We start from the raw sequence: 20,682 nt of genomic DNA, 5'->3' as shown, positions 1-20,682 counted from the left end.
CAGTCAGCGTGTACTTTAAGGATAAGTGAAATGAGGAAGAAATCCGGTGAAAGAGGGAGGGGCAAGGGAAGAGGTGTTTCCCCTGACGGTTCACGTACAGGCCACAGGGGAGCACCCAAGAAAACCCACTCAATACTGCCCATGTTGTCCAGGACAACAACCCTCACAGATCCAAAAGAACAGGACCAGATAATTACTTGGATGACCTCTCAAGCGTCCAGCAGTGGGTTAAGCAGCACCAGCACATCACGCACGAGGTCCGAGTCCTCAGCCAGTTAAAGTCTGGGCTTTCTTTGAAGACTGCACTGAGGATGTTACCATGGCGATTTGCAAGGTGTGCAAGACCCGCCTGAGCAGGGGGAAAAGTATTAACAACCTCTCCACCACCAGCATGAGCCGCCACATTCTATCCAAACATCCCACTCTGTGGGCAAACGCGGCAGGACAGGGTACCACCAGCAACACTGCCTCCCTTGGGTTCACCAGACTCACCACCAGACCCGCCTCAGCAGCAGCAGTAGCCCAGCCATTGCGTGGTTCACAACATTCACAAACATCAGACGATGCTGACACTGTCACTTTCCGGACTAGTGCTCTTGAGGTCTCCCAGTGTTCATCAAACACAACAACCAACAGCCCTTCGGTGTGCAGCGCTACGGTTGAGTTGTCTGTCTCTGAGATGTTTGAGCACAAGAGGAAATTGCCAGCAAATGACCCCCGGGCCGTGGCAGTAACAGCCAGCCAGCATAGCCAAGCTTCTGGCCTGCGAAATGCTGCCATATCGAGTGGTGGAGACAAACAGCTTCAAGGGCATGATGTCAGTGGCCATCCCACGTTACGTTGTTCCCAGCCGCTACCACTTTGCGCGCTCTGCAGTGCCTGAGTTGCATGAGCACGTGGTCAGCTAAATAACCCGAAGCTTGAAGAATGCCGTTGCCTGCAAGGTTCACCTCACCACTGACACCTGGACGAGTGCGTTCGGCCAGGGTCGATACATCTCCCTTACCGCGCACTGGGTGAACCTTGTGGAGCCTGGCAGCGATTCCTCACCTGCTACGGCGCGGGTGTTGCCCACGCCGCAAACAGCTGGATAACAACAGCAGCACCTACCTCTCTGACTCCTTCTCCTCCAACGCATCTCAAAGCTGTACCTCATCCGGAAATGCTAACCCAGCACCAGCAGCAGTAGGATCGTGGAAGCAGTGCAGCACAGCTGTTGGCATGCGTCAGCAAGCGTTGCTGAAGCTGATCTGCCTTGGGGATAAGCAGCACACAGGGGAGGAAATTTGGAGGGGAATAAAGGAACAGACGGATTTGTGGCTGGCACCGCTGGACCTGAAACCGGGCATGAAGCTAGACACCTGGCACGAACTGGCAATGTACGCAATAGAGGTGCTGGCTTGCCCGGCAGCCAGCGTTATGTCGGAACGCTGTTTCAGTGCTGCCGGAGGCATCATCACAGATCGGCGTATCCGCCTCTCCACAGAAAATGCAGACCGTCTGACTCAAATTAAAATGAATCAATCCTGGATTGGAAACGACTACGCAACACTCCTGGACCCCAACCAAGTAACATGACCGATGAACATCTGGGATGGTTTAGCGTTTCCGGTCCCTGTTTATTGAACCTCTCATCTGTATTACATTTATGACTGCATGGCGGCAAAAAGCATTGCTGCTATATCCGCACGCTTTTTGTCCTCATGCAAGGCCTGGGTTGTTGTGTCTCACAAAGCGTGGCCTTCTCCTCCTGCGCCTCCTCCTGTTCCATCACGTGTGCTGCTGCTGCTGCTGCTGCTGCTGGGTTACCGTTGCCGCGTGGTCCCTGTTTATGGAACCTCTTATCTTTATTACATTTATGACTACATGGCGGTACAAAGCATGCTATCCGCACGCTTTTTGTCCTCATGCAAGGCCTGGGTTGTTGTGTCTCACAAAGCGTGGCCTTCTCCTCCTGCGCCTCCTCCTGTTCCATCACGTGTGCTGCTGCTGCTGCTGCTGCTGGGTTAGCGTTGCCGGTCCCTGTTTATGGAACCTCTTATCTTTATTACATTTATGACTACATGGCGGTACAAAGCATGCTATCCGCACGCTTTTTGTCCTCATGCAAGGCCTGGGTTGTTGTGTCTCACAAAGCGTGGCCTTCTCCTCCTGCGCCTCCTCCTGTTCCATCACGTGTGCTGCTGCTGCTGCTGCTGCTGGGTTAGCGTTGCCGCGTGGTCCCTGTTTATTGAACCTCTTATCTTTATTACATTTATGACTACATGGCGGTACAAAGCATGCTCTCCGCACGCTTTTTGTCCTCATGCAAGGCCTGGGTTGTTGTGTCTCACAAAGCGTGGCCTTCTCCTCCTGCGCCTCCTCCTGTTCCATCACGTGTGCTGCTGCTGGGTTAGCGTTGCCGCGTGGTCCCTGTTTATTGAACCACTTATCTTTATTACATTTATGACTGCATGGTGGTACAAAGCATGCTATCCGCACGCTTCTTGTCCTCATGCAAGGCCTGGGTTGTTGTGTCTCAAAGCGTGGCCTTCTCCTCCTGCGCCACCCTCCTCCTGTTCCATCACGTGTGCTGCTGCTGGGTTAGCATTACCGGTCCCTTTTCCTGGAACCTCTTATATGTATTACATTTATGACTGCATGCCGACAAAAAGCATGTTACCTGTGCAAAGAAAACAGACATTTCCCGCATTTAAAAGACAGTTTTCCCTTTGAAACTTTAAAATCGATTTTCTCAAAAACTATAAGCTCTTTTTGCTAAATTTTTTTTTCCTCTTGTACCCACTCCCAAGGTGCACATACCCTGTAAATTTGGGGTATGTAGCATGTAAGGAGGCTTTACAAAGCACAAAAGTTCGGGTCCCCATTGACTTCCATTATGTTCGGAGTTCGGGTCGAACACCCGAACATCGCGGACATGTTCGGCCTGTTCGGCCCGAACCCGAACATCTAGATGTTCGCCCAACACTAATTCGATCCCAGGATCGAATCTGCTGTCGAAACGGCCGCGAATCGGGCCAGTGTATGGCCACCTTTCCTCTTTAAACTTAGCTAGTAGCTATCAGACTCATATGTTTATTGATAGGGTCTTTCAAGACATTTCTAAGACAACATCTGCATAATAAACATGTCAAGAAGTAAACTACAGATATACATATATAGCTTCACTCACCTCTCAATGAGTTAGTTCTATACAATTCTATACAACCTTTGGATGCGACTGCTGGGTACTCGGCAGGACCTGCTCCACACTCTAAACTAATAGAACCAACTAACTCCAATCTTTATGCGGAAATACAACAGCTATTGGGCATCCACCTGATAAATGTTTACTAATGCAACTGATTATATCAATATTCATGATAAGGATTATAAGGATATTTAATGATAATATTTGGATTGCAAATTATGTTTATGAAACGCTGTTATTATTTATATAGACCTATTGTTACATAGACCTGTTAAAATCTATCCTAAATGTAACAGTCTACAATCTATGCTGGAGATGCCTTATGTTGGCAGTGTTTTTTTTTATTATTGAAAAACTCAATAAAAATGATTTTGACTAAATGTATCAGGAGGCTCTACCTGCAGCCACTTCTAAGACAGGTGCTCTTTGTAAAGGTGCACTTAGTGGTCATGCATGCTGAGACACTGGGTTTTGGGCCTTGCAATATCTGTCAACGCAAAGGTTCCTGCATATGTTGTCACTTTAAATGTATCAGGAGGCAAATCCATAGAAGAAATCCCTATTTCCCAACTACAGGCTACAGTGAGTAGTAATTTAAAAATGGAGTCAAATATAAGGTTATGATTAAATAAAAACTCATCCTACTTCCAAGTTCCTTATTCTTGGTGGAATACTCACCTATAAGGCGCCAATCGGTCCACTAGGTCATTTATTGTGAATTAAAGGTTCGGGAAAAGTGGGTACTACTATTGTGCAGTTATGTGATGGTTATGACTCTCTATTAACCTCTTGCCGACCGCGTGGCCGCGGCGGCAGCCCCAGGACCGCCTAATGCCGATTGGCGTAAAGTCCTGGGGCTCTGTTTTGCAGGAGATCGCGCGCAGGCTGCGCGCGCATCTCCTGCTTGGTGGGCGGAGCTGAGCTCCACCTTCAGTCTTCAGACTGTTACACGGCAAAACCGCTGTGTGTTTACTTGTACTGCGCTGCGATTAACAGCAGTGCTGTACTGGGGACAGCCGTGTGGCAGAAGCCTATGACAGCTGATCGCCGTGATTGGCCGGCTGGGGGGAGGGAGGGGATTTGTTAAAAAAAAAAAAAAAGTAATAAATATCTTTTTAAAAAAACAAATAAATATTTATTTAAAAAAAAAATAAACACAGGGGGGGCTATCAGACCCCACTAACAGAGAACTCTGTTGGTGGGGAGAAAAGGGGGGGTCACTTGTGTGCAGAGTTGTACGGCCCTGCAGCTTGGCCTTAAAGCTGCAGTGGCCAATTAAACAGAAAATAGCCTGGTCACTTGGGGAGTTTAACACCATGGTCCTGAAGAGGTTAACATGCTAATAGCACTGGCGTGATAAAAGAAGACCAGTATTGACTGCCCTGGCTCTCCTTGCAATTACGCAATTCTCTCCTGCATTCCGCCCAGAAGTGGCCATGTAAAAGAATGCAGAAGAAGATAGTCACCTATTATCCAGTTTTACATTCTCATTATAAGTAAAACATTGTGTACCTTCTACGCCCACACATAACTGCAACATTTTACATTGAGAATTTTAGAAGAGGTTCATACCTGAGATTCTTTAATGTATGCCCATATATAGAACTCATTTATAGGTTGTGTTTAGTTTGCCTCACTCTTTATTTTCATATTGAAGAGTAGGCTATGTTATGGTTCAGACTATTTAAAAAGAACCAGAGACGTTGGTAAAAAAATGTTATACATACCTGGGGCTTCCTCCAGCCCCATAAGCCTGGATCGCTCCCACGCCGCCGTCCTCCTCTGCCTCTATCCGCCGGTACCGGGTCCCATAGTTTCGGCCAGTCGAGCCAGTCGACGCACGCGTAGTGCGTCACTTCCGGCGGACGCGACCAATTTTCTGCATGCACAGGGGCTCCTCCATAGTCCCTGTGCATGCGGAAAATTGGTCGCGTCCGCCGGAAGTGACGAGACCCGGTACTGGCGATAGAGGCAGCGGAGGACGACGGCGTGGGAGCGATCCAGGCTTATGGGGCTGGATGAAGCCCCAGGTATGTATAAAAGCTTTTCCTATTTTTACATTTGCTTCATCTCTGGTTCCCTTTAAAGATCTTTTACCATTAATCTATACAGAACAACCCACACAATGGAAAAAACAGGTTATGCTGTATTTGTTTTTGTGTTAGAGTTGATCTCCGTATTAGATATTCATCTCACTCTGTATACTCACCATATCTTACCAAGCATGGAATACAAATGTACAACTATGTTTGTTATTTCTGTTTTTAAAATTCAATAAAAATAATTTAAATAATACATGTATCAGGAGGCTCTGGACTGGAACACATTTTCGAGAACGGGCACATTTCTGCGTTAAACGCAAAATTCTGATGAATTACGGCCAAAATCGTAATTTCGTGAGTTACGCACAATTTTGCATAATTGTAATTAGGTCATTACGCTGATCACTAATCGTAATTCATAATTACGCATTGTAATTGTAATGTCAAGTTTCAGGGAAAAGCTGAATTCATTTCATATGTAATTGTAAGCGTTTGTAATTACGCATGGATCTAGGCGTAATTTCCGCATAATTTTGTACTGACTTCGGCAGTGAGTAGCAAACCCCCATGCATGTTATTGCTACCAAAATTGCTACATATGCTAAGGAAATTACATTGTGATTTTTGAGAAAATCGATTTTATAAATATAATATATTTATTAAAAAAATGGTATATAAACTGTCATTTTTCTGTGTTTAAAAATAGATTCTCTTTGCATTTCTAAAATTGATTTTCTCAAAAACTACAAAAATTATTTTTTTTGCCTTGTAGCCACTATTCTCCTTAACATATGTAGCAATTTTGGTAGCAATAGCATATATGGGGGCTTTGCTGTTCACTGCCAAAGTCGGCACGAAATTACATGTAAATTACACCTAAATTCATGCATAATCATGAATGATTGAAGAGAACCAGAGATGAAGCACCCTCATGTATTTTACCATATATATCAATGGGAACATGACAGTAAACACTGATTCTGCTCTTTGTTTCATTTTTCACTGCTCAGTCTGCCTGTTATCAGCTCTGATAAGAATCCCCGACTGAACATTCAGTCTAGCTTTGCCCCGGAATGATTATAGCTGAGTCAGTATCTTGTGAAGTCTTTTCAAGCCCAAGCCCGCCCCCTTGTGGCTCTGCTTTCCTGCTATGTATCCTCGTGCTCAGTCAGAGATTTTATCAGAGCTGATAACAAGAAAACTGAGCAGTGAAGAATGAAACAAAGAGCAGAGTAGGTGTTTACTGTCATGTTCCTTCCCATGATATACAGTATATGGTAAAATACATGTGGGTGCTTAGTCTCTTGTTCTCTTTAACCCTTTCAGGACCGGAAGCCTAACCCCCCCTTAAGGACCAGGCACTTTTGGATGGGAGGTAATGGGGGCACGCGTTTGAGGAGTCAGGCAGCCAGATCCTATTAGGGCTTGCTGGGCTGTGTCCCCCCTGTAGGTGTCCCCCTTGCACCAGCAGCCTTTACTCACCTTGCAGGCTCCAGCGATGAGTCGCTGTGGACACCACCACTCTCTCCAACATCCCCACTCATACTGATGCTAAGTCCTGGGTGGCGGCTTGATGACGTCATCAAGCCGCGGCTCAGGATTTACGTCACAATGAGCAGAAATGCCGGCAAAAGCAGTGGGGAGCGCCGATCGTTGCGGGAACGGCAGGAAGGTGAGTAGATCCTCTTCTTTCCCCCCTACTGCCTCAGCTGTCAAATTGATCACTGCGATCCACCGGCAATCATAGTGATCATGTGATCAGCAGCCATACGCGATGGCTGCTCATCACTGAGGGGAGATGCCAGCTGTCATATGACAGCTTAATCTCCCCTCTCGGGTGCGCACGATCGTGTCGGGAGCGGAAACAGTGGGCGGCGTAGATCCTAGTGCAGTGTAGGATCTCATAGCGGCGGTCCCCAAAAGGTTAAACAAAGTTAATTGGATGACGAATTTGTAATAAAGTATAGGCGTAATTGTGAAAATGTATGTGTAATTTTGTGTAATCATAATTAGCTGATTAGGATCATCACTGTCAGTGCCTTGCAGAAGCATGGCAATCCCCATTGGATTGCAAAAGCTCAATGAGAGCACTTAGCAACAAGAAGGATTCTCATTGGTTTGTGGGAAAATTCTTCCTGTTGCTAGGGAGATTTGGAATATTGTAATCCAATGAGGAGGCCCACGCTCCTGCCAGCCTCTGGTCTGGAATTTTCACGATTAAGTGGAGGTCAACAAAAACAAACACAAAGACAAAGGGAGCCCACATGGTGCACTACATCCCACTCAATAGATACAATAATAAATAGTATACAGAGGGTACTCACAAAGGGAGGTTTGCAATGGGGCAACCAACCACTGCAGGCAGGTGGAGATCAATAAACTCGGAGATCCTGGTCAGCCAGAAATGGTTGCATCATTCAAGGAAAAAAAGGGTCCTAGGGATGCATAGACAGAGTCCAAAGGTATCCCCTACCCTGAGACAAAGGCTATCATTCATGAACAGGCTGTCGGTAAAGAGAATCAGTGCGAGAAAACACCGCTGGCGGATTTTTAGACTTCTGGGTGGGCATTCATAAAAAAGTATCTATGTGTGGTAGCAGTGCGGAGAGTCCCCCAACTAAGCTGGCGGTAGGCAGGCGGTAGGCTTGCGGAGACACGGAAGCTGCCGAGTTGATACATTTCTCCGTGTTCCGCTCTGCTGCAGCTGCCTGGGAGGTCTGTGTGTCTCCATTCACTTACATTGTTATCGCCACATCAGAGGGAGCGGTACTTCCCGACCTCACACCGCTTGCGGTGATCTTCATGAATGAACATTTTGCTACATTTGTACCGATAATCACCGCACAAGGCGGTGATTTATCACTCTGCTCGGTAGAGTCATTTTTTCATGCGGAAAGAGCCTTTATGAATGCTGACTTTGCCGAGTGGTCGGTAAAGTCAGCTGTTTTAAGCATTTACGCATGCAGAAATGCTTTATGAATGATAGCCAAAGGGGGATATTAAAGGCACAAACAGGATGAAAAGGCAAATAATAATAAAATGAATTAAAATCTATAAAATAAATGAAATTTGAGGTGGCTTCCCTCACTGAAGACAAATTCATATGTAAATGAATAATCCGCCCACTTCCTCAGGTCAAATCAAGTGCCATGCTATGTTCTTTTTAAAGGCACTCTATTCCTGGCTCTGAACATAGCGTGGCACTTGATTTGACCTGAGGAAGTGGGCGGAGACTGTTGGCAGTAGAGTTGGGCCGAACCTCCGATTTTAGGTTCGCGAACCTGGTTCGCGAACTTCCGCGGAAGGTTCGGTTCACGTTAAAGTTCGCGAACCGCAATAGACTTCAATGGGGATGCGAACTTTGAAAAAAAAAATAATTATGCTGGCCACAAAAGTGATGGAAAAGATGTTTCAAGAGGTCTAACACCTGGAGGGGGGCATGGCGGAGTGGGATACACGCCAAAAGTCCCCGGGAAAAATCTGGATTTGACGCAAAGCAGCGTTTTAAGGGCAGAAATCACATTGAATGCTAAATGACAGGCCTAAAGTGCTTTAAAACATCTTGCATGTGTATACATCAATCAGGTAGTGTAATTAAGGTACTGCTTCACACTGACACACCAAACTCACCGTGTAACGCACCGCAGTGGCAGGTTCACTGAACACAACAGGTATGCAGTGGCGGGTTCACTGAACAGGTATACAGTGGCGGGTCCACTGAACAGAACAGGTATGCAGTGGCGGGTTCACTGAACAGGTATACAGTGGCGGGTCCACTGAACAGAACAGGTATGCAGTGGCGGGTTCACTGAACAGGTATACAGTGGCGGGTCCACTGAACAGAACAGGTATGCAGTGGCGGGTTCACTGAACAGGTATACAGTGGCGGGTCCACTGAACAGAACAGGTATGCAGTGGCGGGTTCACTGAACAGGTATACAGTGGCGGGTCCACTGAACAGAACAGGTATGCAGTGGCGGGTTCACTGAACAGGTATACAGTGGCGGGTCCACTGAACAGAACAGGTATGCAGTGGCGGGTTCACTGAACAGGTATGCAGTGGCTATTACAGATTATTAGTTTCTTGCCTAGACTGCTTATGTCCAAAAATGGCCCTGTTAAACATTGATGATCCTGACCCTACTTCAGAGTTGGATTTGCATTGTAAGCAATGTTGTTCATCTCACTTCAACACAGATAAAAGCACATATAACACTGCTTCAACCTTGTCTTTTTCTTGTCATTTCAGCCTCTTCTCTAGAGTGCATTTTCTGTAATACGATTTTAAGTACCAGAGAGAGTGGATTTGAGTGGAACGAAGACTTTAGGACAGCAAAGATTAACTGCATGGGTGGTATATCTGAGTGCGTTGTGGAAGGCTCGGTCTGCGCATCCATATACGCAATGAGCTTAAAGTGTGAGTTTTCTTTACAAAAATGTCTGTAGGATTAATACTATATTGATACACTTTTGTAAAGTCCTTCTTACAAAGATTCTGTAACAAGCTTATGTAGATTATCAGGCTGAGAAAAACATATCCATCAAGGTCAGTCTCACTCGATCTGCATCAATTTGGGTCCAGACAGAGGGGCAAACAAATATCATCTTCCAGCTGTCTGGACCACGGTGGCCACTTTTCCCCCTGGGTGGATATTGAATCCACAAGGGCAGCTGGGTCATTACCGGTAATCTGAATAGCATCCAAATGCCCAGCAGCAGTCCTGTGGATGGCGGAATCCGGAGTTGAGACGGAACCCGACAGGATACAACGCTTGTGGTGAGATCTTTCCATACATCGGTTGAACCCGTTACTGCAGCATTGCAAGCTGAAGTTCATTCAATTATATCTACCTGCACATAAACTTTCTCCCCCTCTCTGAAGATAAGGACTAGTGGTACCGGTACCAGAAAGAGTGTACGAATGTACTGGTGTGTAAGGTGTGAGAAATTGAGTGAGCGCTCTACTGTGGCCAATTTTAAATGATTTTAATTGGTTGGTCTGTGTGTTTTTGACGAACAAATTCCTAAATTAAAGCCTTTTTGCAATTTTCTATACCTATGAGAGACCAGAAATGTATTGTTTTTCTCAGCTGGGTCATTCCCCTGAATCAAAATACCTTCATCTGTTAAATGTAACTATGGTCAACGCTCATGGCACTGTTGATCCTGAGCCAAGTGACAGCTGCAGACTCTCCAGGGTCCAAAGTCTATGCAGTTACTGGTCTTCACATGGCCGCTACCCCTAATAGGTAGCAAAGGACTTTGCTGCAAGTGTCTAACACAGCCTTTTTCAACCTTTCTAACCTGAAGGAACCCTGAGAATAACTTTTGGATCTCAAGGAACCCCTGCAAACAATGTTTTGATCTCGAGGAACTCCTGCATATATTTTGCAGGAGGCAGGGTCTTTAAAAGTATGTGTGGCTGTTTATTTCACAACCCCCATTACACTGCTACTTATTATAGTGTCTCCTGATGCCCCCCATTTAGTGCTTCTTGTTACAGTACCACCTATTATGGTGTGCTTTATTATACTTCCCCCACCATGGGGGAACATGCCAAGGAATACACTGCAGAGTACTCAAGGAACCCTGGGGTTCCAGGGAACCCTGGTTGAGAAAGCCTGGTCTAACAGGTTGCATCCCATGAATTAACACCTACAGAGACAATAATAATGAAAAGGCAAACACTAAAACATGGAGAGGGAGAGACAAATCCTTGGTGGAGATTGGACGAACGGTAGTTAGGACAGAGTTGGGGAAAAAGTCTAATGCTAGGCACATATAGTTAGATTTTTTTTTTTTATCAATCGAGCCGCTAATGGCTCGATTGATAATTTCCGGCATGTCCGAGCACCGATTCACAGCTCGATACCCGTGGGCGGACAATAGCGGAAATCGAGCGGAAGATAAGGAAGCGTCCACGGGGACGAGCGGGAATTGATCCGGCGGCTAATCAAGCCGCCGGATCTAAACATGTATGCCCAGCATAAGATCAAAACTGGCCATGGAAATAGCAGTACAGAGGTCAAAGTCTGAGGTCAAGACTCATGGTAAACACATAACTGTAGTGTCAGGGTGTTCAGAATTATATTGGGGGGGGGGGGGGGCGGTTGGTGGCAGACGGACCTTGGGCATGGGAAAGTACAAATCTGGCCGTTGCAGTTCCTTCATATTGGTCTCCTCCTCCACAAGGGAGTATGGCAGGAGCTGGGAACACATACCACGGGCCAGCATCCCGCTCAGCTTGAGGATGCTCCTGTTGGTAGAAGGCAGAACCTTGATCGCAGGAAGAGTCTCGCAGATCAAGGACTGCTGCTAAAAAACATGGGAAGCTGTGAAGAGTGCTAAGGAGGCTCATGAGACTGGCTGGCATCATCAGTCTCAATTTCAGAGGGAACAATGGCGGTAACAGAGGAGGGTTGGCTGTGTTTACTGCTGGATGCTGCTGCTGATGGAGTGGTTCAGCTGAAGGCGGGATGGTGGTACTATGGCTCTGACTGGTCTGCTACTGCTTGGACCTATCAAAGTCCCTCCAGTGGTGGTTCTTCAAGTGAGAATGGAGGCCTCCAGTTCACAGCTTTAAAGGCACTTTCCCTCTTTGCACCTTGAAGTGGCATATCTTTCATACGGCGATGCAAACATCCAGGACAGACAGTGCTGCTTGGGAATTATCACATCGAAAATGCTATTTTCGATTTCGAGAAAAAAATCATGAAAATACATTGTATTTTTGCAATATGGCCAAAGCAAACATTTTCTTTCCAATGCGAAATTTCACAAAAAGTGTGAAAATAGTTTATTTTAGTTAAAAAATGAAAAAAAAAAAACAAAATTGAAAAATCCCAAACCTAATTTGCCAAAATGTTTTTCAATGGCATTTGTGCTCAAAAGTCAAATTTTACATTTTTTCAAAAATGAATGCAAAAAGAATCACTGGTGGCAGACTGGTCATAATACTGCCACATGGTTGTGGTAGTAAACAACCCCTAATGTCCCCGGTGTGTCCCCTTCTGTCTCCAGTGTGTCCCTGCTGCCCCGTTCATCCTCCGCTAACCCAACCACCACATCTCCTCGTGTCTCCCTCCCTCCCCTCCCCCATTTTAGTCTCACCTTTTAAGTTGATATTCTGAAATATATGGACTTCTGCACAATATTCAAATTTTTCATGTTTCACATGTAATACTAACTGTCTAAAACAATAGCAAACTTTAGACTACTAGCTGATGGCTCGGCATTGCCTGTGTATGTGTTTGGCTGGAGTTGGCCCCACCCACTTTTTCCAACCCTAACACACAATTACTCAATTACTCAATGACCTAGTTTGTGAGCTTTGCAGTCTTTGGCATCAATAATTTGCATTAAAATGAAAAAAAAAAATCTCATTGGTTGTGGCTCCACCCCCTTTTCTGAATTTGAACCCCAGTCACCCAATGACCAACTGTATTAGGTTTGAGGCTTGTGTCATTAACAGTGCAAGAAAGACAGCAATTAAATATTCCCCTTGAAAATCAATAGGTGAATTTTGATTGGCTTTTGTAGGCTCCACCCACTTTTCTGAATATTAATCCCAGTCACCCAGTGACCAACTGTGCTAAGTTTGAGAACCCTGCCATTAACAGTGTAAGAATGTCTGCAGTTTACATTCTCCCAGTGAAATTTGTATTTGGCTCCGCCCGATTATGTGTACGAAAAGTAACCTATATGTTATTCCAGGTAATGTACTATGTGTGTGCCAAATTTCATTCAAATCCGTTCAGGCATTGTTGGGTGATCGAGTAACAAACATCCAAACTTTTGCATTCTACTAATATAATAAATGGGAAAGTTTGGATGTTTGGATGTTTGGATGTTTGGATGTTTGGATGTTTGTTACTCGATCACACAAAAACGGCTGAACGGATTTGAATGAAATTTGGCACACACATAGTACATTACCTGGAATAAAGTATAGGATACTTTTTATTTCCCTAACCAAAAAGGGGGCGGAGACAAATACAACTTTCACTGGAAAATGTAAACTGCAGCCATTCTTACACTGTTAATGGAAGGGTTCTCAAACTTTGCACAGTTGGTCGCTGGGTGTCTGGGATTAATATTCAGAAAGGTGGGTGGAGTCTATAAAAGCCAATCAAAATTAACCTATTGATTTTCAAGGGGAATATTTACATTGCTGCCATTCTTGCACTGTTAATGGCACAAGCCTCAAACCTGGTACAGTTGATCATTGGGTGACTAGGGTTCAATTTCAGAAAGGGGGTGGAGCCACAGATAGCCAATTAAATTTGTTTCATTTCAATGCAAATTATTGATGCCAAACACCGCAAAGATCACAAACTTGGTAATTGATTAATTGTGTGTTAGGGTTAGAAAAGCAGGCACAGCCAACACCAGCCAAATACATAAATGGGCAATGCTGGGTCATAAGTGGGCGGAGACAAATACACATTTTACTGGCAAAATGTAAACAGCAGCCATTCTTACACTGTTAATGGTAGGGTTCTCAAACTTTGCACAGTTGGTCATTGGGTGACTGGGATTGTTATTCAGAAAAGTGGGTGGAGTCTATAAAAGCCAATCAAAATTAACCTATTGATTTTCAAGGGGTATATTTACATTGCTGCCATTTTTGGACTGTTAATGGCACAAGCCTCAAACCTGGTACAGTTGATCATTGGGTGACTAGGGTTCAATTTCAGAAAGGGGGTGGAGCCACAAACAGCCACTTAGATTTGTTATATTCCAATGCAAATTATTGATGCCAAACACCACAAAGCTTACAAACTTGGTAATTGAGTAATTGATTAATTGTGCGTTAGGGTTAGAAAAACGGGCACAGCCAACACCAGCCAAATACATAAGCGGGCAACGCCGAGTCATAAGTGGGCGGAGACAAATACAAATTTTACTGGGAAAATGTAAACAGCAGTCATTCTTACACTGTTAATGGTAGGGTTCTCAAACTTTGCACAGTTGGTTACTGGGTGACTGGGGTTAATATTCAGAAAAGTGGGTGAAACCTACAAAAGGCAATCAAAAATTACCTATTGATTTTCAGGGGAATATTTCATTGCTGCCATTCTTGCACTGTTAAAGGCTCAAACCTGGTACAGTTGATCATTGGGTGACTGGAGTTTAAATTTATAAAAGGGGGTGGAGCCACAAACAGCCAATATGAGTTGTTTTCATTTTAATGCAGGTTATTGATGCCAAAGACCGCAAAGCTCACAAACTTGGTCATTGAGTAATTGATTAATTGTATGTTAGGGTTAGGAAAAGTGGGCGCAGCCAGCACCTGCAAAATACATAATCGGGAAATGCCGGGTCATCAGTAGGCGGAGACAAATGCAAATTTCACTGAGAAAATGTAAACTGCAGCAATTCTTACACTTTTAATGGTAGGGTTCTCAAACTTTGCACAATTGGTCACTGGGTGACTGGGATTAATATTCAGAGAAGTGGGTGGAGCCTACAAAAGCCAATCAAAATTCACCTATTGATTTTCAAGAGGAATATGTAATTGCTACCATTCTTGCACTGTTAATGGCACAAGCCTTAAACCTGGTACAGTTGGTCATTGGGTGACTGGGGTTAAAATTCAGACAAAGGGGTGGAGCCACAAACAGCCAATCAGATTTGTTTAATCTCAATGCAAATTATTGATGCCAAAAAACTCAAAGCTCACAAACTTGGTTATTGAGTAATTGTGTGTTAGGGTTAGAAATAGTAGGTGGAGCCAACACCAGCCAAATACATACCTGAACAATGTTAGGAAATAAGTGGGTGGAGAAAAATACAAATTTCATTGTGCAAATGTAAACTGCAGCCATTCTTACACTGCTAATGGTAGGGTTCGCAAACTTTGCACAGTTGGTCACTGGGTGACTGGGATTAATATTCAGAAAATTTTTAAGGGGAATATTTAATTGCTGCCATTATTGCACTGTTAATCATCTGTACCTGGTACAGTTGGCCATTGGGTGATTGGGGTTCAAATTCAGAAAAGGGGTGGAGCCACAGCCAATCAGATTCATTTTATTTCATTGCAAATTATTGATGCCAAAGACCGCAAAGCTCACATACTTGGTCATTAAGTAATTGTGTGTTAGGGTTAGGAAAAGTGGGCAGAGCCAACACTAGCCAAATACATACCCGGGCAACGCCGGGCGTCCAGCTAGTGTATAATATTACTGAGTGTAAAAAACTTAGTTACGTTACATATGGTTACTCATGGTAAAGCCGAGAACCGGGTTGAGACTGTTACCAGGTCTCAGCGCTTGTTCCCCACTGATGACGCAGCTTCGGGAACACAGGCCACACATTCTGATAGGCGGTGGGTGCTTTCCCAGTAGGCCCTTCGCAGAGGTAAACAATTGTCAGCTGACTAACTAATCCGGGGTAACCCGGATATCCAAACTTTTTTCAGCTAACTGACTGGATTCGGATTCCGGATACCTGGGCCCAAATCCAGATATTTGGTTGCATACCCCAGATATCCGGCGGATATCCGGATCCGAATACTGTAACTAAGGAGATGACATCATTGAGCCAATCAGAGGGCTCCCAGCAGAAGCCCTAGCAACCAATCACAGAAGGGAACCTTAGCCAGCCCCACCTGACCTCATTGAGCCAATCAGAGGGCTCCCAGTCTAAGCCCTGGCACCCAATCACAGAAGGGAACCCTGGCCAGCCCCCCTTTGGGTGCCATGATGAGAAAACTCATCCTGTTTGACTGCTCAGTCACTGAGAGACATGCTGCAGTGCTGCTGGCCTAGCAGTGCTGTATACAGTGATAAACCTAAAGCTGTTCAGTGATTAACCCCTTCACTATAAACTAAACTATTGTTGTATTGTTAATTAGCTTGATTTCATTGTGTGACAGTCAGAGTGAGTGCTGTGCTGCAGGGCTGCTGCAGCTGGCTGCTTTGTATCTGTGTGTGTGCTGTGCACAGATCAGGCCAGCTGCTGCCTGCTGGCCAGCTATTAGCCTTAGCTAGCTACAGTATAGGTATAGGTTAGGGATTAGGGGATAGGATTACTGTGTTATTGTGTAGTTAGTACTGTAGTACTGCAGTCAGTGCTAGTAGTTGTTAGAGTAGTAGTACTACTGTGTTAGCTTACTACAGAACTACTGTGCTGCTGAGCAGTGCCAGAGTGACACATTTAGTGTCTTCTCCTCTGCTGTCTGACTGTCACTCGGCACGTGGCACTTGGCACATGGCCATTGGCACTTGGCACGTGGTACTTGGCACGTGTCACTTGGCACGTGGCACGTGTCACGTGGCACTTGGCATGTGGCACATGGCACTTGGCACATGGCACATGCCAAGTGCCACGTGACACATGCCACGTGCCACGTGTCAAGTGCCACGTGCCAAGTGCCACGTGACACATCCGGCATGCTCCTGGCACACGTTACACATGCTACTGCTGCTGCTGCATTGCCCTGCTCCTGCTGCCAGCTCCCACCGCCAGGGTGCCACAGGCCACTGATACCACCTATATTTAACCCAAAACACAATTGCTGCGTAATTTTTTGGAGGTGTCTTGGCTGAAAACTTTCATGTCCCAGTTGTGCGGTTGGACTTTGGACACAATGTGGGCTGCACGACCGCTGTCTGTAACCTAGGCCTGATGTTAATTGACAGCCATTTTTTGGGGGGGGGGGTAGGGAATGTTAAGTTCCCACATCATCAATTAGTGTTTCCCTTTAAAGAATAAGGATGCTACATGCCTCATTTACACAAAAAAAAACATTTTTAAAGCAATTTAAAGGCCAGTTACGGTTTTTCTATCCAGATATCCGAATCCGGCCAGATACCCCGGATGCTGAGGTCGGATATCCGAATCGGATTTGGATTGGAAAATTTTGAAATCGGATATCCGACCCAGATCGGATATCTGGGTATCCGGTTCCGAATTGGGTCCGAATTTTGAAAAGGAATATCTGAGCAGCACTAATCCCGTACTTACATCCTTTGAACTTGAACTGTGTGATAATAGCTCCAGTGGGACTCTGGTGGGTTATTGTCACTCTACTTCAGTAGGTATGCCTTGCACATTAAGACCTGGGGGTAACTGTAGTCAGGAGACAAATCTAGTGTCCTGTTCACGCAAGGGCTTGTCTATAGGTGAAGACCGTGGGCTGGGCTCAGAGTCACAGCAATAGATTGGGGCATAGAGACTGATAGTGAACATAGCCTTGCAAGCCTTACAGTGAGATTAACGAAGCTATCTCAGTGAAAAACTAAGCCCCCCCATCCCTAACTACTAGTACTACTATGCTAATATAGGAAATCCCTGTCTCAAAACTGCAACTGACTACACACTATCACTTTATTACACTAGTGCAATGAGCTAACTCTCTAACTGAATCACAAAGCTAATGTTTACAGGTACAATTAGTCTTCAAGTAATCGCAAATTGTAAATAAACAGCACTGCTCTCTCCAACACAACTTCTCCACACAGTACTGAGTCACTGCAAAGCGTTAGCCCAAAATTCCATCCGCCTTGTATATAGAGGGGTGGGCCCAGAGTTTAGCTCATTCCTATTGGTTGCTAGTGATATTCTGATTGGTCTAAAAGTAACAAAAATTAAATTAAAAAACACTTCTGTAATGTACTGGTAATCGGAATTATGACTCATTTCCAGAATTACGAATGTAATTATAATTGGACTCAAAGTCATAATTTATAATTGTGAAGGATTATTTATGAGCTATGACTAAAATGTTGTAGTGTATAATTAAGGGTCATAATCACAACTTGCTATAAATTATGAGTCATTACTCCCAACACTAATCGTTAAGTAGTCATTGGCCACAAGAATAGAGGAGGAAACTTTGGAAGGGGGAAATTCTACTATAATGTCGAGGGTCATCACACTTTTGGAGGAATAGAAGAACAAAGGCCCTTAGGAGGAACTGGAGAACAAATGCCCCAGGATCTCAAGATGAGTAAATATGGTATGTGTGTGTTTGTGTGTGTGGCCAGCATTGGTAAAAAAAAAAAAAAAGATGACTTATTAACTATTTCTGCAGCCTAGACGTGATGCTCACGTCCGGGTGTCTGCTCTGCTGCGGTGCCGCGCTTCGGCGTGCTCCGGTGCGTGATCCCAGGCGCGCCCCCGTGGTGTCCCCCGGTTGCCCTGGGATCAGTGAACGGGAACATGGTTCCCGATCACCGATCCGTCTCCCCAGCAGAAAAACCGAAGCGCTCTTACAAGAGGCTTCAGTCCTTCTGCTCGGAAAAATGTCCGCATCCCCCTCGTGCTTCCACTTAGCGAGAACCAACAGGAGGGAAAAAAAATTCAAAGTGGCCATCTTAACATTAAAAATGAACTGTTTATTTCCCACACCAAATGTTACCCAAATAATTTTTTTATGGAAAAAAAATATTATAATTAAAAAAAAAAAAGACATAGATAGTTACCTAAGGGTCTGAACTTTTTAAATCTGCATGTGAAGGGGGTAGACTACAAACATTTTTTTTTAATTATAAGCTTGCAAATAGTGATTGACACAAAACGGAAAAAAATGCACCTTTATTTCCAAATAAAATATTGGCGCCATACATTGTGATAGGGACAGAATTTTAATGGTGTCATAACTGAGACAAACGGGCAAATAAAATACATAGGTTTTAATTATGGTAGCGTGGATTATTTTAAAGCTATAATGGCCAAAAACGGAGAAATCATGAATTTTTTTCAATGTTTTTCTTATTAATCCTGTTAAAATGCATTTATAAAAAAATAATTCTTAGCAAAATGTACCACCAAAATAAAGCCTAATTAGTGGTGGAAAAAACAAGATATAGATCAATAAATTGTGATAAGTAGTGATAACGTTATTACCGAATGAATGGGAGGGGAAAATTGCTCTGATGCATTGTAATGATCTGCAGGCGATTTCCAGTTAGCGCACACCATGTGCGCTGAAGCAGAAGGAAATCGCCGCAGTCACAGAAGCAAAGCACCCAGTATAGATTTATAGAGGAGAATTCCAACCAGCAGATGGAGCTGTGGAGCACAAGGAACAAGTCCTCTGTACCGCCACAGATGCCAGATTGAAATTGCACGATTGAGCAACACTGAGCAATATAAAGTAACAACTCAGAAGAAAGCAAAAACAGGGACAGACAATATGAATGTCTACCAATCTAGTCGCGACCCCGCGACGGTAGACATATCACATCATAGCAAGCCAGAGTGAGAAAGCTAATCGCAAGAAAGGCAATTGTTATCAGCAACACAAGACTGAGCAAAGACAGAGCATGAATTGAGTGAAGAAGACACAGCAAATAACCACAATCTGAATGCCAAGGAAAATAACAAAAGAACTAGCTAAACGCGGGCCCCGCACAATATGCGTAACCGAGACAAGCGCGTTAACAGTACAGCCACCGCACGTTAAGTGCAACAGTGTCAAAACGTACCAACCCTGACTAACAGTTGAACACAAAAAATGACGACAGACAAATAACGCAAACGCTTGCTAATCGGTTGCCTCACCCCAGACAACAGCAAGCGTTCGTGCTAGACAAGACAGACTGAAGGAGTAACCAGTAGCAACCGCAGCTAAGGTTATACTCCAAGATACAGACAAGGGAGATCCACCGCCTCTACCGCTAGGGTGAATGCGATCTAGGAGTGAGACCAAATGATTCACTGTCAACCACCGCAGGTGACAGGACAGGACAAGACAGAACAGGAATAAACAGTATAAATAAAACAGAACCTGACTGCACTATAGGAAATGCAAAGTGCACTCCCCAATAATAACTACACTAGAATATTCGCCACAAGATACAAAAAAAGGCTGAGGCTCCAAGGTACGTTTCCCTAATCAGAAACTATGTCGAGCGAGGAATTCTGGGAGGAAGTGACATTTGTACTAGAAATTCTCAAAGGAAGCATACAAGCAATTTGCATGACAAGTGGATGCAAATCAGTCAGCCTTTCAAACTGACAGAAAGGTCTCTTTTCCCTGGACTGAACTATGCTAGCTGCATAGGAAACAACACAGCCCAGAGAATCGAGACCAGCAGAGCGGATTCTGACATGCATAAGGTGAAAAATCCCCGTGGGCTGAAATGGTTAAAGGGCTGGTTCAGATGAGCATCTGAAGCAGCCACCCAGCATCTCAGTCAAATGCTTTTCTGCTAGCAAAAAGAAAAGCATTTGGCAACCTTCGATAGCAATTCCCATCATTGCCTTTTGACCTTCCCACAGGGGGACACAGACGCACCACAGTTAGCCAGTTCTGGATGCTACATGTAGCACCCAGGATGATGGGAAAAGACAGGATTGAGCGCAGCGTTTGTGCAAACGACGGAAAAGGATCATGCTGTTATCTGTCCACTTATTTGAACGCCATGGCCGTTGTTTAACGCAGTTTAGACTTGCATCACGTGTGAACCGACCCTTACAATGCTTAGTGCAGATAAAGAA

At 44.7% G+C, this 20,682-nt stretch overlaps 1 protein-coding gene across 1 annotated transcript in view; it reads left to right on the top strand.

Moving 5' to 3' along the window:
* LOC137522303 (uncharacterized) overlaps positions 1 to 20,682 on the top strand; it is an 86,374-nt gene that overhangs the window by 17,329 nt on the left and 48,363 nt on the right. Inside the window, exon 2 of the mRNA XM_068242335.1 lies at positions 9,482 to 9,649. Coding sequence (XP_068098436.1) covers positions 9,482 to 9,649 — 168 coding nt within the window. The remainder of the gene's footprint in view (positions 1 to 9,481; positions 9,650 to 20,682) is intronic.

The sequence above is a fragment of the Hyperolius riggenbachi genome, chromosome 6 (genome assembly GCF_040937935.1).
Source record: "Hyperolius riggenbachi isolate aHypRig1 chromosome 6, aHypRig1.pri, whole genome shotgun sequence".
Classification (NCBI taxonomy): domain Eukaryota; kingdom Metazoa; phylum Chordata; class Amphibia; order Anura; family Hyperoliidae; genus Hyperolius; species Hyperolius riggenbachi.
This window is presented reverse-complemented; position numbering and strand designations above follow the sequence as displayed.